We start from the raw sequence: 18,371 nt of genomic DNA on the forward strand, positions 1-18,371 counted from the left end.
GTGTGTTCTGACAGCCAAACTATAGCTTATAGCAGTAAGATTTTACACCTCCTTGTAGTTTACAAATTAGCTTTGATTTTTGACTAGTTCGCTGATTATTTGAAGGAGTATTTGAACTCCTGGATTTTTCATTTCTAATGAGGACTATCTATAATGTATAACATGGTTGTAAATCTAGCCAGTGTCTTGATTGGAGATCTCCTGAGAATCCCATATTTCCCTCATAACATATAGTTTTCTTAGAGGCCAAGGGCCAACAACTTCTGAAGATCCAGGACTTACACATACCTCAGTTAGACATTAGAAGGCATCAACTTCCCATAACCAATCCCTCTGATTGATTTGATCAATTTCTTTTTTGTTTTTGTTTTTTCTTTTTTTACACAAGAAGACCCCTTCATTCTCTGGGAGTATGGAAAGCAATTTTGCTAGCCTCCCCCACCCCTGGCCTGTTTTAGGCCTGGGGGATATGCTTTGCAAACCCAGAAGCAACCGGAGGTCACTTCACTCTGGAAATATGAAAAGGGATTTGTTTCAGAGGATGCTGGGGGCCACTGGCTCGTGATTTCCCTATTTTCGATATAGGTTAGTAGCTAAGGCTATGAAATTATTACCTACTATATTAGAGGAAGAACGTCTCTGAACAGAGTCACTCAGGAACACAGGGAAGAACTTGGCATTGCCCTCGTGTCTTGCTAGCTGACTTCCTATATGCCTCTGGTTGACCACTGTGTGAACAGAGAGTGGAATTACCAGGCCTTTGGTCCAGTCCATGGCTTTTCTTCTTGTTCTTCTTGTTGCTTCCAGCCTTCATCCCAAGGATGTTATGCTCTTCATATTACAAAAGCAAGGGCAATGATTTAATTCATACTAAGAGCATGATGTTATTTATCTTCACATCATAAGTACTTCATCTGTCTTGGCCTTTATTGGTAGGTGAAATGCAATTAAATTAGTCCTAAAAGTAAATGTCCTTAGAATTAAGGGTAGAAAGGAACCGAACCTAAGGTAATTGTCATGCATCAACATTGACACATTTCCCCTTCCATTTTTCTCCATGGATCTCTTAACAATATTTCATAGTCCATTGTCTCTCATAATCTTTTTTTTGCCAGCGACGCAATTTGTACTAGAACAAAAGTGGCCCTAGTAATTTGATTACTTGGTTTGTTAAGCCACAGTGATACTAATTGTAATAGTGTTGTTACTTTTTCTGAGAAGGATCTACCAAAGTTATTGTATGCAGTTACTGGTTAGAATCCAGTTAACCTCTCCTTCTTGGCAAAACTCGTGAGGTCATTTCCTAATAAACGTTGCTCCAATATAGTCGGATGGGGGCAGAGGGTCAAAAGCACCAGCCAAAACTCTAGAAATTATTGGGACTAAATAGGTGTCTTTGCATCGACTTTTAAGATAGATTGAATAGGGTGAGCAAGGAAGAAAACTGTCATTACAAATCTGTTAATTCAGCAGCTTCTTGGTAATTTCTTCTTATCCTCGAAGGGCAAACAGGATTTACAGTCTTCACATACATGCTGTGATAGTAGAATAAAAACCTCCACACTGTAATTTTCAGGGTTGGTCATATTATAAAACTTCCATCGCTTCACGAGACAAACACCAAAAAAGACTGCCATGTTTTCCTTGTTCATCAATAAAAACAAATAAGGCATCTTGTCCTTGTATGTGCGCATTTAACATTTTATCTCTTTGCTTCTGCTGTGAAAATGCTAAAAGACCAGTACTAACTAGTTTAAATTAACGTTAATTAAACAAAGAATAGGATATTTTTTGTTCTTGTTTGTTTTTAACCTTGCCAGAACTGGCCTCTGAAACCACATTTTCTCTTGGCACTATATTGCTATATCCACTAAACAGAGCAAGGCAGAGAGTCACTTGTGATACTTCAGCAGCCAGATCAAATTTTTTTAAACCAAGCATCCTGCTCAAATACATGAATTCTGCCAGATGCAAAAGAGCCCAGTGAGGACTGTGTATGTTCAGTTGACACAGAACATGGGGTGTGTTTTAGAGGAAGAACATATGAAGAAATGGAATAAAATATCCTGGAAAAAGAACATGACTGGGTGGCTGGAAGCAAGGGCAGGAGCAGTCCACACTGCAAAATTTTGCTACAGCATCCACACTTTCATTATAAATTCCAGTTGGCTTGGAAGTGGAATCCATAATGCTCTTAGTAATGCTGATATATTCATTCTCTGTCAATATTTTCAGTCATTGTGAAGAGAAACAGGAAAAGAAAAGTAACAATGGGCTTTTATTTATTTTTTTAACCAGTTGTGGTCAAGGTGCAGCTGGATACCAGGTTAGAAGAATCTGCTTGAGATCTTTTAACTTCCGATTTTCAGAACTGGTCCTGGTATCGCTCCATGTCTCTTGCTTTCTAAGATAAAAGCTGGTGACCATCGGAGAGTGGCCATGAATCCTATTTGTCAAATTTACTCCCCAGAGAGGTTCACCCAATATTGCTATCATATTAGCACCAGACAAAGATGCATCCATTTCCACAAATATTTTAATGTAGGGATTAATTTTTAAATATGCTGTTCACATTCTATTTGTAATTTATATTCTTTATGTATAAGTTGCACTGGAAATTCAGGTTCTTCTCATTCTCCTGGATGCCATTCAACCTTTTCACCAAGTTTTCTGTCTGCAATACATCTGTGCTATAACATTTCTGAAGATTAGGACTTTTTGGTTCAGCAGCCCATTGTATTACTAGAATTGGGTGGCTGTTTTTTAGACAGGTCACAAACGTTGTGTATTTCTAGCCATTTCCTGTTTTGTCTTTTGCACTGGGGAGACTTTGGTGGTCTGTGGAACTCCTAGAGGGCCCCAGGGCAGAAATTTAACCTCTCACCAATTAAACTGGCCAAACTGTGGGTTGTGATTTTGAGATGCACCTGAAAGAAATAAACAAAAGGAATAATCGGCCGTGTGTCTCTACTCTAATGTCACTTTAGAGTTTCCCAAGGAGAAGGATGATTGTGAGGATACTGGGGTGGCTGTTGTCTCACCCTGGGTGCTGGGTGTGTGTGACACTAGTTAGGAAGATGCGTCTTATGTCTCTCTACCCTATTCCAATTTCCCTATATGGCTTTTAGACTCTAAAATGTTGGCCCTCTCAACAGCTACATCTCACTGAATTGTTCTCACAGGCTCCTAAAGCAAAGAGGCAATATGATTCCTGGGGAAGCTGGGGAGAATGGGGTGAATGTAGCCGGAGCTGCGGTGGGGGTGTCAGCCTACGGCACCGCCGTTGCTATTCACAAAGGTAAGGACTTTTTATTTGCCTACATTTCTTGCCTGCCTAAATCACAATTTTACTTGACAGTCAGAACTATACTTGACTTCGGCTACCATGTGCTGTCCAAAGAGAAAAACAGCAAAGATTCTTGTGCTATTGTGATAATTAATACATATATATTTAAGAGCTCAAGTTTTTATAGGTCACAGTTCATTTCAAAAGTGTTTTTCCAAGTGGGCAGTCATATTTATACAAGCAGATGTAGCTAGAGGGCAATCGTAAGTAGTGTGGTCAGAGAAAAATACATTACAAAAAAGTCTGTGTGGTCTAAATGCATGTAAAATCACAACATTCACAAATCAGTGTTTATTATATTTATATACTGTATTTGTTATCAATAATATAATAAAGTCATCCACACTATTATATTTCTGATCACCATATTTCCACTCTCCATGTATGGGTGTGAAAGCTGGACAGTGAAGAAAAAAACTGATTCATTTGAAATGTGGTGCTGGAGGAGAGCTTTACAGGTGTCCTAGACTGCCAGAAATATGAACAAGTGGATTCTAGATTAAGTCAAGTCTGCACTATCTTTGGAAGCAAAAATGATGAAACTGAGACTGTTCTATTTTGGGCACATCATGAGAAAGCAGAGTTCACTAGAAAAGACAATAATGCTGGAAAAAGTTGAAGACAGCAGGAAAAGAGGAAGACCAAATACAAGATGGACTGATTTCCTAAAGGAACTAAGGTCTTGAGTTTGCAAGAGCTGGGCAGGGCTGTAGAGGACAAGAGATTTTAGAGATAGCTCATTCATAGGGTCACCACAAGTCAGAGGTGATTTGACATTTCATAACAACAAATACATATTAGTGACTATGACCATTTTAAACTATGCATCCTCGTCCATACCACAGTATGCAGTAAAGAAGGCATTTGTGGTTGATTGTACAAGTATCTTCACCTCACTTGCAAATGTATATAGTTTGGTGGTGGTGAAGAGACTGAGCAGCTTGCCAAACACATGTCCATGTATGAGAAAATTCCTGAATAGAATCTCACTTCTGCTACAAAATCACAAGATACCTTCAGTAACATACAATTTCAGGTTCAGTTTCCCCATTTGTGAACACAGGGTGGAAATGAGGTTATAACACTTTATAACTACTTTACATGGTTGTTTTAAGGATCATACAATTAGCTAATCTCATAAAACATTTTTACAACTTGAAAGTTCTGCATTAGGTGTGTCTAAATACAAGCTCTAAGGCTTCATCTGTACCCATTCACTCCTCTCTTACAAACCGCTCCTTTTTTTCTGGGGCAAAAAAGGAAAACCTCCAAGGACTCAATCACATATAACAAAAGAACCCCAGTAATCTCAATTCTGCTTTGGCTTAAATCATTCTATAAATTTCTGTTCACCTGACACATGGGTAAGATCAATTCATGTGGCCAGCCAATTGGATTTTCCCACCACCACTGGTTTATTTCAAAATGTACCAATCATGTATCACCTCAATTTTTATCGTTTCAGTGTATGTGAACATTGCTGTTGATTTATTTACTTTGTACTTCATGGTCACTGTGTTTGTACCCGTCTAAAAAATTTTTTAAAAGCGATATTGATAAATGTCATGTAGCAGCAAGAGCAGCAGCCACAAAAACAACACATATACTGTACATTGCTTAGAAGGAGACAGCCTCCCCCTCCTTGTGAGTGTAAGGAAGGAAAGGGGAAAGAGGTCTTGACCAGAGAAAGAGATGCTTCCTGCTTGGAATTGTTTGAGGGAAGAAAGAACATGGCATTAACGCCTCTCTCTCTCTTTTTAACTGTTATTCACAATACTTGGAAAATATTTTAAAATCTGCTTCCTCCTCCAGGTGCTGTTCAAAAAGGAAAAGAAAAATGAAAGCCAAGAACTGAGAGGGAGTGATATGCAGGGAAATAATGAAAAGGGATTTAGTGAATAAAGGAGGGAAAGGAAAAGGGGAGAAGGAGATAAGGAAAAGAGGGAAAGAAAAACAGAAAGTGGAGAAAGGAATTGGGAAGTGAACATTTTAATAAAGGAAGGAAGGGCTGCAGCTTACATATACCACCAGGTTGTGCATTGACTAAGTTGGAAGAGACAGAAAAATAGCAATATATCACTTATGAATTTTTTTAAAAAGAAAATTTTAGGGCATCAAGGACCCCAAGAAACAGGTTTGTGCTTCAAAAATGTGTAGATTGAATTTTCATCAGTGGAGACCAATGTGACATTTGACTCAGGCTCCAGATCATAATGTCTATCTCGTCCCCCTTTTTTGTGCTTTTGCTATTCTGAAAGACTTAACTGTTTAAATTTGGGGTAGCTGAACTGTTAATTGTTAATATTTATATATTTATTTGATTTATTTGATTTATACCCCACCCATCTAGACCAAAGTCTACTCTGGGCGGCTAACAATAAGACATAAAAGCAAAAGCAATATAATTGGCAACAGTGACAATATAATTCAAAATGGGAAAGTCATTAAATGATGACAGGAGGGAAAGCCTGCCTAAAGAGCCAGGTCTTTAGTTTGCTCTTAAAAACACACAGCGAGGGAGCCAGGCAGATCTCTGTGGGCAGACTATTCCAGAGGCGAGGGGCCACTGCCGAGAAGGCCCAGTTTCTTGTTCTTTCTCCCCAGGCCTCCCTCGGTGTTAGGCCCCTCAGCCACCCATCCTGGCTAGAACAAGTGATTTGGGTAGATCTAGGTGGGAGGAGGTGTTCCGTTAGATATAGAGGTCCTAAACCATGTAGGGCTTTATATGTCATCATTAATACTTTGAAATCAGTGGGGAAATGAATGGGCAGCCAATCCAGGGCAGCTAGAGTGGGAGAGATAAGTTGATGTTTTCTCACCCCGGTGAGAAGTCTGGCTGCCACGTTCTGCACCATTTGAAGCTTCCGCATCAACCTCAAAGGTAGCCCCATGTAGAGCACCTTACAGTAGTCTAATCTCGAGACTACAAATACATGGACCAGAGTGGTGAGCACCCCAACATCAAGATACTGTAGGGACACAGCTAAGCGCCTGATCCAGATGGACACCAAGCTGCTCCCAAAATAGAGGGAGTTTCCCAAACCACCGATGGCAGGTCCACCCACCCTCAGGACCTCCATCTTGTCCGGGTTCAGCCTCAGTCCATTCTCCTGCATCCATTGCAGAGCTGAAGGGACAAAACAGCATCCACTGATGTTGGAAAAAAGGAGATGTTGTTTGACATGATGTAAAATTAACATACAAACTACATTCAATTATTCTTTTTGTTTTATAAAAATAAAGATATTTTTAAAAGATGACTGATTCTGAACCAGAACCAGGAAAACCTGGCTGAAATCTGATTGCTTTGTATAATAAGTTGCGCAATGAATCAATGGGAATTTGGTGAGTCAACCCCTCCACATGTTCCAATTAGAGATGGGTACAAATGAGAAAAATGGTGATTCATTTTGATTCATGCTTCATTAAGGTCAACAAATTATGAATTAGAAATTTATGATTTTTTTCCTGATGAATCGACAAATTGATTTGTCAATTCATTTTTTACTTGAAAACCATATAAAATTGCCCCCAAGCACCTAGAGACACCAAAATCACAGGGAAGCTTCCCCTGACTCTCCTCTACAATCCTTCCATGTTTGAGGAAGATTGGATTTCAGACATCCAAGTTATACTCCCACAAAGTAAGTCCCCCCAATAAAAGTGCCCTTTAGCAGTTGACATGGGGAAACTCAATTGTCACCAAACTTGGAAGGATTCTAGAGGAGAGTCAGCAGAAGCTTCTGTGTGATTTTGATGATTCTAGGTGCCTGGGGGGGATCTTTCTCAGGGGCCCTTTTTATGAGTTTATGACATTGACATCTGAAACCCAGTCTTGACCAAACCTGAAGGGATTGTAGAGGAGTATCATGGGAAGCTTTTCTGCAGTTTTGATATCTCTAGGTGCCTGGGGGAGTGTTTATAGACAAACAAATTGACAAATCAAAAATTGCTAAACATTCATTGCATTGGGGGCATTGATTCATACAAATATGAATCAACAAATCAGCAATTTTGAATGAATTTGGTGATAAATTTTTTAATCCATGCCCATCTCTACTTCCAATGATTCAAGGGGCCTATTATGCTTAGTAACAGGGTTTCAGCCAGTGTGTTTAAAACTGCATCAACATTAAATGCATTACTTTTCTGACCCAACGCTGTGAATAGGCTCTCAAAGATCTATTTTTTAAAATAACATTTTTAAAAGTAACATAAGAGGAATAAAGTTTAGTTATATGCTTCTTTTTAGTGAGGATTGTGTCAGTCCAGATTATCACTCCCCAAAGGAAAAAGAGTCTGCAATTCCCTTTAAACATGCATTTATATTAGGTAGCCCAAGCTTGGCCTTTGGACTATAATATCCAGAAATCTTAATTAACACTGCCAATAGCCTACGCTGTTTCTCCGGCCTTCTGGGAATTATCATCTAACATCATCAGGAGTCCCAGCATTTGGAACCCCTCCCTAGAGTCGAACACGACTGGACAAAAATTGGAACCACTGGCCTATAAATGTGGCTAATTTCATCACACTTTAGCATAACACGATGTGCTCTTTTCCATAAGTAGCCAACTGAGGAATATCAGAAAGAAATGTATTCAAAATATAGCAATGCAGCTGTTTCTGCTTGACAGCTCACCAATACAGCCCAACAATAGGAAAAAAACCAATCCTTGGTAGCTTCCCCCCCCCCCCCCACATTCATTAGTCAATGATTTCATTTTGTGTCTCATTTCAACAGTCAGATTTGCAGGCATTGATAGAATTGACACTTTAACTAAGGCTCTGTGAGCAGAGACCTTTCAGTGAGGAGGCACGAAAAACATCCCAACTTCACCTTGCAGTGAGGCTGCTGGGTTATGACCTTGCTTTAAGAACATGATTTTTCAAACCTTAGCCTCAGGAGGTTGAAAACCCTTGTTTGTTTTTTGGTCAGTTCGTGAGGCACTGCAGTTGAATTTATCTGGGTGTGAGCAGAATAGGACTGCTACTCCCTCAATAGGATTCAATAGGCCAGCAGCCCACTGAATATATTGTAATAAGGCTTAGACTCTCTTGATGGTGTTACGGTAATCTACCATTTGCAGAAGCCTAGAGAAGTAATGGAAATGGTTAACTGTTTTAACAAAGCTTTCTGAGTGTTGCAATTTCAATTTTATTCCAAAGGTTACACTATTTTCTAAAGGGAGGTATAAATATTCTTCCTTTTTGGAAGGGGGAGTGTGAGTAACAAGTGTCTTCTGGAGAATCTATCAGACTAATGTGGAAGTTACTGCACATATAGTGCCAATTTAATAAATTAAATGCTTTAAACACAGATTAAATGTTCGCAACTTTAGACATTGACATCAAGAAGTTAATGTCCCATTTCTAAAGTTTAACAATTTTTCAAACCTAACATTTCAGGCTATGGGCCGGACTCCTGATTTTAACTTCTGAGATTGAAATCCCAGTACTTTTCCATTCAGAAGAATTATAGACACCACAAGGATGTTATTAGCATGATGTAATTTTGCAAGGCTTGAGAAGGACAAAATGTTACATGTGGCAGTAGAAATGCCTGCGCCTGCTAGGGCAGGTCGAGCTGCACCCATTTGATACCACATTCTGGATGAAACAGGTTGGTCTTGTTGTATAAACAAGGCTAGGCAGCTAATACTATTGCAATCTGTCTTGAAACTGTTTTCAAAAAAATGTTCTTGTTTTCCCTGAAGCCATGTCACAGTTTCACCTCTTGATTTTTCAGAATTACTAGAAGTGGTGTCTTATATATAGATTGGCTATTTATAGTGCCTCCCAGATAATTTCAAAAGAAGTGTTTTCTTAGTTTTATATTTGCATAGCTACAATCCAAAGCCAAAACCTCCCCCACCACCACCACCATCATCAAAACAGTCCATTATGATTTTGAAAAACACCAAGGGAGCCATGTTTTTTTTTTTGAAGTGTTGGAGACAGTAAGAAAAGCCTCCCCTCATCACTGCTGAGCAGACCACATGGACTCTTTACATCAATCAGCCTGAACGACAACTGAGGAGTAACAGCCCCCGACTTACCTATTTGTTGTCCAGGTGGGGCTGTGGGCAAGGGCGATGTGGCAACTGCCATTTGGGGGCTGGCTGTCTCCTTCCCAGGAGGCAGCACTGTGGCTTGGAGGATCATGGGGCAGCTGCCCCGACAACCAGTCCAATGGGTCAGGGGCAGTCATCTCCTCTCACAGATGGTCTGGACTGGAGGATTCAAATGTGGACCATCTGTGGGGTTTTAAATGGGGATATGCCCACCTTTTGCCGCCATGAGGTTCCAGATAATCACCCACCCACCCTCCTCTTTTTTGTTCCTTGGGCATTTTGATTGCAAGAAAAAATAGTTACTTGTGCTCTGTCACAGCTTTGTTGCGGGGGGCGTAGTTAGTTTTACACAGAGTGACAGGCTATCTCTGTCTGAATCCCCAAAACCTGATTGTAACCAGCTTTAAACTCACCTTAAGAAGATACCTGGCAAATTTCTGACATGAATTCCTGGGACATTCATTTATAGTTTTTCTGGACTGTTCACAAGATACTGGCGGGTGCTTGAAGAAGTGAATTTTAATTCATGAAAGCTTGCACTGATTATTTAGGTTTTTTAGTGATCTAGTAAAAGTGTTCTGCATTCTTATTATGATTTAGTTAACGTAGCTCTGGAGAGATTTCCCACTGTAATCTTTTCAATCTGGTGCCCTCAGAATGTGCTGGACTACCACTCCCATCATCCCCAGAGACCAACCATGCTCCTTCACAACTACAAAAGTGGCTACATTTCCATGCCCCCCCTGCATATGGAGCCCCTGAAGCCTTGGGAATGGCTGTATCTCTGGAGGCTTCTTATGTTGTTTTGGACTCCGATATTCTAATGGAGTGGATGGCAGGAGCCTGTAATCTTCAGAATGTCATCCTCCACTCAGTAATGGAAATTACAACAAAGGGAACTAGCGCTAGTGTGCTCCTGGTCCTTGTGTGTTCACATGATACAGATCAGGAATATCTGAATAGGATGTGAATCTACACACTGACAACAAATCCCACCAGAAGTAACTGCACCAGCCATGCACAAAATATTCTGTATGTGGACTAGGAAAGCCCAGATTTTCCACAAGGGAAGCACTGCCTGCAAGTAAAACACAGTTCTTTGGTTCAGCTACAGTAGGAAACTGCTTTATCAAACCAGGAGTTTTCTTCTGAAGCTGGCTATTTGAGAGGAAGAAATCACATCACAGCTCATTGTTTATAATACTTTGTTGAACTGGGAATGTTATTATCCAAATGCGATTTTGTTCCCCACAAGAAAACTGATCCTTAAACCAACTGCCACTTACAGAAAACACTTCAGTGACTACCAGTGCTTTGTTAGGAAGTGAAAAACAATACTTAATATAATTCTTGCATTTATAATATTTTTACAAGCTGTTACTGACTGTTGGTCTGTCTTTCAGGACAGATGGTGGATCCAGTTGCATAGGACCAACCCGAAGCTATCGCTCATGCAATATCCAGGTAAACTTTGATGAGTTCTCTTTCTCTCCCTTGAAGAACTGAATCATTTTCAGTGGCCACATCTGGCACCTGCTCATCATCATCTTGATTTTCAGCTTTTACTGAACAACTCATTTCACCAGTAATTACCTTCACCTGGTGTATTGTCTTTGAAATTACCCATCTTCTCAGGCAAGCTTTTAGCAATCATGATTGAGTCCCTGAATGCATTTTTTTAAGTTAAGATAGTTTTTGGTGTTTACTTGTTTTTACTTACTCAGTTGTATTTGAACTACGTTATAATTTAATTGTTTTTAATGTTAAACTTATTTTGTATTTAATTCTATTCTTTTTAATATTTTAAGCTGCTTTGGGTCCCTTTTTCAGGGGAAGGGCTGTCTATAAACAAATCAAATAAATAACATAAATAAATGACTTAAAGACTATTTAAAAATTAACATTTGGGAATGATTCGGACATATAAACAAATTTAGTTACAGATGAAAGGTAAAAAAAGACACTGTTCTCACCTTGTCAATGCATGCTTGTAGGTGACAGGAAGGGTTCTGTTCTGTGTTAGGAGTTGTGAATATAGCCATGAATATGCATGAGTATGAAAGTTTTCAGAATTAATTAACATTAGCAAGCATGAAATATAGAGGTGTGATCAATATTTTATTCATTTTTCTGCAGTTAACTTGCTTATAGGATTTTATATTTTATTGAATATGTTTTGTACAACCATAGTCATTACAACTCCTGTAACCAGAGAGTAAATGTCTTCACATTTCTTCCTGAATTGTCCTGTGTAATGACAGATCGTGTGAACAATCATTTCTTCCTGGATAATATTTCTTTAACTAATTTCAACTTCTGATTTGCCTATGCATTGAGTGAACGAATGAAGGTGAAAAATGACCAAGAAACATTGGCAGAATAACTATACGTAGAGGCTATGTGTAGGTAGGGGAAGATGTAGTATTTGAACAGACCCCCCATGACTATGTGAACAAGTTTAGAAACATGTAATATAGACTCATTAAAACATATTGCATTTTCTGATGATTACCAAAAACGTAAGACCTCTCCCTAGCTATTCAAGGAGAACCAATATAGCATTTGAAAAAAACAGAGCTTGGAAATTTACGTTTCAAGTCTACAGCCTCAAATTCCCTCAGCTGGTATGACCAGTGGTTATGCTAGCTGAATGACTGTGGAGCTGCATTCCAAAAAGTAACTTTTCTAAACCCAGGAAAGAATGTGATACATGGAGTAAAATAGAAGATGTGAAGATGGATATAAGAATCAGAATCTCATTCAAGAACCCTGACAGAAAGATAATAGAGTTTTTAATAGTTTTCACAGTTTTTTAAAGGCCAAGGGTACTAGGGGACCACTGGCCCATAGTTGCCCAATGAGCTTGTGGCTGACTAGGTGTTTGAACCCAGACACCTCTCTCTAGTCCCTCAACCTGCTTATTACACCGCGCTACCTCTAGCTACCTCTACATGCTGATGATACATTAGACATTGAGCCGCCTCAGTTGTGGCCCCATCATTATGTAATAGGCTCTCCCTTGAGGATCTTCAAGCCCCATCCTTGATTACTTTCAAAAGGCTGTTAAAGACTGAATTATTCATTGAAAAGTTTTGTGACATTCTTCTCTGAGGTGACCATGCGATTCTGTTTTAACTTATTCTACTACTTTCATTAGTTGTTTTTATTAATATTTTTGACCTTATTATTTTAGTGTGGCTGTGCTTGTCTTAATCATATTGTTGGGAACGGAGAGGAGGATATATTGTTTATGTTCGTTGTTAAGCACCCCAAGTAGTGCACAGCACTAAGTCGGGAGGTATACAAATGTAAGAAAGAAAGAAAAAGAAAGAAAGCCAAAGATTTGTTGGAAATGAGCAAGCGTACAAGAAGCAGATCCTGAGCTATTTCTCATAAGCTAGGCAAACTACAGAAAACCACACTCAAAAGATTTGTTCAAAATTTGTTGCTCATCTTTTTACATGTGAGAATTTGTTTCAAATAACAGACTTCTTTGTTCTTCTTCCTAGAACTGCCCTGGGGGGAGCAGAGATTTTCGGGCAGAACAATGTGCTGAATTTGATGGAATAGAATTCCAGGGAAAGCGATACAAATGGCTTCCTTATTACGGAGGTAATAGACAGTTTTACACTTACTCAATTATTCTTCCATTTAAGTGACACCACACATTTTGAGAAAAAGCAAACTGGCTTTTATCTCAATCAGATTTTGCAGGGGTTGTAGGAAAAGATTTTGCAGGATCTGTCAGCTTGGCAACACAAAAGCCATTAAGACCATGAACTGTTTGTAGGTCTTCCTCCGAAGTCAATCTCAATACCATTTGAGATTATATTTAACATCTGGCCTTGTTCACACTTCCTTGCCACTTGTCCAGCTAATTCAAATGGGTTCTGTTGACAATGCTTGTGTTGACAATGAATTCCGCTCCTGAAAAGTTCATCTCTCTACATTGCAGAGCAGACATTTCTTCACTTCCTAGTCCACAGTCATTCTGGTCTGTGGTACTAATGATGGATGGAAGACCGATGAGGCTTTTTGAGTAGAAAGCATAAGATGTATAAGAGGGTTGAAATATCACTGTAATAATTCTTTGGTCAATTTAACAACTGTATACAGATGTTAATACTTGCGCACAGATAACACATAAGAGGCTTAATTTGGAGAATTCAAACACAGGCACACAAAACATGACAAAATATTGGCTGAAATCCTGTTGCTTAGCAGGGTAAGTCACAGATGGAGCAGGTCCAGTGAATCAGTGGGGATTAGAGAGTCGACTCTTCTGTAAATCCCATTGTTTCAGTGGGCCTATTCTAGTTGCGATTGAGACTGCAAGTACATGGTCAAATACTGTGGGAATTGCTCCATTTACAAAACGGGTGAAATTGAAAGAGTTTTTACTGGTTCCATGATGCTAAGGCTGATTTGAATTGGCCCAGCTTTTTTTGCTCCTAAAGTGGGTTTTTTTTCCCTCTGCCACTGAGGAGCTTCTACTTTTTCAAACTGAAACAATTCAAATGGGCTTGTCCTCATGTGGTTTGTTGTGATACGTTTTGTAAAGACAGGGGGTGGAATGTGTCTGTAGCTAGTGTCTTGGTGGTGTTGGCAGATGGGGCATGATGTTCAAGACTGCCCCCACATTCTTTTCTCTGCCCTACTCATCCTCCAGAGCTTTTTAACCATTTATTACATATATGAGATTAGTGCTAGATCACCCTATCACATTGCTAGGCCATTATTATATCTCATATTTATGCCCCCATCAGTTCCTCATCAGACCAACAGAGGTGGGACCAGAGGAAGGAAGGAAAGGGGTGGCTGTGGAATGGAATGAGAATCACATCACAGCCAGTATGAAAGGTGAACTCCCGAATCAATCCACAGCCCCTGCATGAACACTGACTGCGATTTCAAACATAATGCAGGCTGTGAATCAAATCGCAGGAAACTTTCCAGTTTCTCACTCTTAGGGTATGATCAGATAGGAAAACAACTCACATTAATATTTTTACAGCCTTCCTAATTTTGTATCTAGCCAAACTGCTGGCCCTGGAGTCAGCAATATTCTGGGAAACATATTCAAATAAAGTAACTTTTCTAAGCTCTGCTAAATATTATATTACCATACTTTACATTCCTAGTATGGTAAAACATTTCCTTGTTAACAAATGCTGTTAAATATGAGACCATTAATAAAATCCTGTTCTTTTGGAATGTCATACTCAAATGAAATAGTACTAACATTCAGGTGCCTTTGAAGCATATGAAGTAATGCTTTGCTTTTTAACCTTGCTCATAGCACCCAATAAATGCGAACTAAATTGCATCCCAAAGGGGGAGAACTTCTACTACAGGCACAAAGCAGCTGTGGCTGATGGGACACCCTGTGAACCAGGGAAACGGGACATCTGTGTGGAGGGAGTATGTCAAGTATGTATTTCTTTCACTTTGTCTCATTCTCAAAAACAGTTTCCTATTGTTTGCTTAACTTTTCTTTTTTTAGCCTATTGGATCAGAAATTGTAAGTTATTTCCTTGGACTACAACTCCATGAATCCCCTAATCAGCCTGGCCTATTGTAATTGCAGTATGAAAATGTAGCACTTCCATGTTCTGCATTTAAACCTTGCTTCCTGTCCCTCCCCTATCCCAACTCTGGAAACAGCTTACGGTAGCATAGCTGAGAGACAGTAGTTTTCCCAGCATCATCTTTTGTTAGGCAGGGATTTGAACTCAGGTCTCCATCATTTCTATTGAATATCCTATCAACTATATACTACTGGTTCTTTTCTTTGTATATATTTCCTGCAGATCTGCTTCTCTGATGTACATTACTTCTTAAGACCCAGCACATTTATTTTAATTTCTGGGTTTTGGGTGCATACTAGAGGCAGGATACAGGAGCTGCTTTTTTCTTTTTTGAAGGGCCACCGAGTGTAGTGGATATCCTTGGAGCGCCATTCATAGGAAGGGCCAAAACATTGAAACAAGAAAATGTCAGTTCTGGTGATGGCCACCAATATTATGTAATTCTCCTGGGTTTTCAACTCCCAGTGAGAATGGCCTTCGTTAGACCCAGCTTTTAATAACATCAAAGAAGAAAAACCAAGGTTTCCCTCCCTCCACAACCCACCCGTAGTTTCCTCTGGGAGTAGACAAAGGTTCTGAATTCCAAAACAATGACATCCTGTCTTGGCTTTAATTGAGCTTTCAGTTAAGTGCACTTGCAGCCATGGCCACTAGAGTGTACACAAAGACAAGAATGAAAGGAGGAATGAAGGAACACAACCCCTGTTTCTGGAGGAACTGGGGTGGAGCAAGAAGCCGGGAATTTGATTCCCCACTATGCCTCTTGGGGGAAGAGCCAGCCTGCACGGCCTTGGACAAGCTGCAGAATCCCAAGATGCCCCAAGAAGAAGGGAATGGCAAACCATTTCTATGTACAGTATGTAATTTAGCTCCGAAAACCCTATTAGGATCACCATGAGTCTGAAGTGACTTGAAATCACATAACAACAATAAATGTGGTCAGAGCCATGTTATTTAGAAGGCTGACAAGGCTGAAGCCAAGGGGTCCTGAAGTGACTGGGGTTCATCTTTGTCTTCCCCTGAGGCGCCCTAGGGCTCCAGTGAATACCCTCAAAATGGATATAGGGGAATGTACTGCAATCTAGTACCTACCATACCAGGGTGATGCTGTCAAGCTGTAGTGGGGTGAAAGATTGATGTGCCTGAAAGCCTAGGGGCCTGTCTATGGGTTAATGCAGCCCTGAATGTGGTTTGAAGGAAGGGGTTCCTGTTTGTTTGTACATTCATCTGCGTTTTACCTCAGATTTTGCAAGTTTCTCTTCTTCTTTTTCCTTCCTTTTTTTTGAACCTTGAAATCCTGTGTGACCAGAGGCAACAAAAAATAATTTCCCTTGACAGATTATGGGAAAAGTCACTTCTTGGACCACAGGTGTCCTTGTCAGTGTGACCAGGATAGAGAGGTTCTGTGTGGGAAGATACGCCACTTTTCTCAAACCATTTCCCTTGTTTTACAAAACTGTTGTCTGTCTCTGGTTTACCCATGAACTCTTTGTCTTTAGGACACTGCCTTATAGTGAATGAGACCTTGGTCCTTGGACCTCAGTGTTGTCGACTACAACCACCAGTAGTTTTCTAGGGTTTCAAGTGAGAGCCTAAATCTCTCTAGAGACCCCTGATATTCTCCATGTGTCTCCCATCCAAGTCTTGTCCAGATCCAACCCTCACTGCCTCCTGAAATCAGACAAGGTCTGCTGTGTCTAGAGTGACATGGGAGGGTCAATATAAGTTGTGTTAGGTGTGGAAATATCATCTGCCTTCTCTTTTGCATCCCAATTTGCCTTTGGCTTGCTCTGCTGTTTTACAGGCCGTGGGCTGTGACAACATGCTGGATTCTTCTAAAGAGGAAGACAAGTGCCTGCAGTGTGGTGGGGATGGCAGAGCTTGTTTTGAAGTGAAAGGCCTCTTTGATGTGCCCAACCTCCCTAAAGGTACAAATGGGTGGTGCTTCCCCACAGTGTTCAGTGAGATGGCAGAAGTGCTTGGACTAGGGACAAGAGAGAGATTTGACTGTGCTCTTTAAGCCACTCAAAGCCAGAGCTGATAACCAAAGCGTACGCATCACGAATGACGCTTGGTGCCACTGCCTTAGGCCATATTTTATTCATTACATGGATGGGTTGTTTTATAGGTGATATGAATTTGGATGCAGCCAATCCAGAATCAATGGAGTACTTACAGCAGGATTTATATCTTTCCCCATGTAGCTGCTATTATTCAGAGAAGTGCCTTCTGTGCACTCAGGGGTGACTTACCCTATCTTCCTTTGCTATTACCATCTGCCTTAGTAAGTTAAATTTATTGTGGCTGACTTGGCTCTCCTTCTTTAGGCTACAATCAAATCTTCATCATTCCCATGGGGGCCACAAGTATCCGCATTAGGGAAGCAACACCAACCAGGAACTTCCTGGGTACGTAAATCCGGTTTCCTTACTATTTTGGTGCTGTCTTGTGTAAATGGGCTTAAACTTCACAGTTCCTGTGAAGGCCCAGAATATGGGGTGTATAAAGTACCAGATAGATTTTTCCCTCCCTACCCTCTGGGTTTTTCCCCTACTTGCCCTCTGCAGCCATCAAGAATGTCCGAGGAAACTATTACCTGAATGGACACTGGACGATCGAGTTTAGTCGAGCCTTGAATATTGCTAGCACCATTGTGCACTATGATCGGGGATCAGAGGGTGATCTTGCCCCTGAACTTCTGCATGCCAGGGGTCCCACTACAGAGCCATTGATTATTGAGGTGAGCACCAGGGCCCATTTACCAAGTTCTTTTACATCCCCACTCCAAGTCACACAGAAGCACTGCTCAGGATTATTCATGGAACCCTTGGGTGCTGCAGGGCCCAAATGTAGAGTACTGCTAATGAGGTGGAAGGTGGGAAAAATCATTTCTTGACCGAACATACAATAGAACAGAAGGGAATCCGGAACTGGCATGGATGTTACGCCTATTCATACACAGCTGACAAATGGTGAAGTATTCTTCTGTATTAAGATCAGTTTAAAATTATTGCTTGCTGCTTGACATGACATAAGTCACCCTCTTATCCAGAAAGAAAACAGTTAATGTTCTTCACTGAGGGAAGTGCATTTGAACGATGGCCTATGAGAGACAGGAAGGACATGAAACCGCTCCCAGAAATAAACTGGAGATGAGCTGTAGATAGGAAGGGAGTAGACTTTTGGCAAGGATCTGAGAGTCAGGCCTAGGCACGCAAATCGTAGAGAAGGCAGGATAACTTATTGGACTATGCCATTTCTGTCAAAAGAGGATGAATGCTCCAAACTCCCCAAAATTACTTTACATGCACCAAACTAGTGGATCAAGAAAAACCACACAGTAGACATTTTATCCCTTGTTAC

At 40.3% G+C, this 18,371-nt stretch overlaps 1 protein-coding gene across 3 annotated transcripts in view; it reads left to right on the forward strand.

Moving 5' to 3' along the window:
• Positions 1-18,371, forward strand: part of PAPLN (papilin, proteoglycan like sulfated glycoprotein) — a 69,998-nt gene that overhangs the window by 14,033 nt on the left and 37,594 nt on the right. For all 3 annotated transcript variants that reach the window (XM_020810168.3, XM_020810169.3, XM_072986195.2), the window contains 7 exons: positions 3,183-3,298; positions 10,824-10,884; positions 12,930-13,032; positions 14,720-14,850; positions 16,813-16,936; positions 17,336-17,416; positions 17,576-17,748. In XM_020810168.3, coding sequence (XP_020665827.3) covers positions 3,183-3,298; positions 10,824-10,884; positions 12,930-13,032; positions 14,720-14,850; positions 16,813-16,936; positions 17,336-17,416; positions 17,576-17,748 — 789 coding nt within the window. The remainder of the gene's footprint in view (positions 1-3,182; positions 3,299-10,823; positions 10,885-12,929; positions 13,033-14,719; positions 14,851-16,812; positions 16,937-17,335; positions 17,417-17,575; positions 17,749-18,371) is intronic.

The sequence above is a fragment of the Pogona vitticeps genome, chromosome 1, assembly GCF_051106095.1.
Source record: "Pogona vitticeps strain Pit_001003342236 chromosome 1, PviZW2.1, whole genome shotgun sequence".
NCBI lineage: Eukaryota > Metazoa > Chordata > Lepidosauria > Squamata > Agamidae > Pogona > Pogona vitticeps.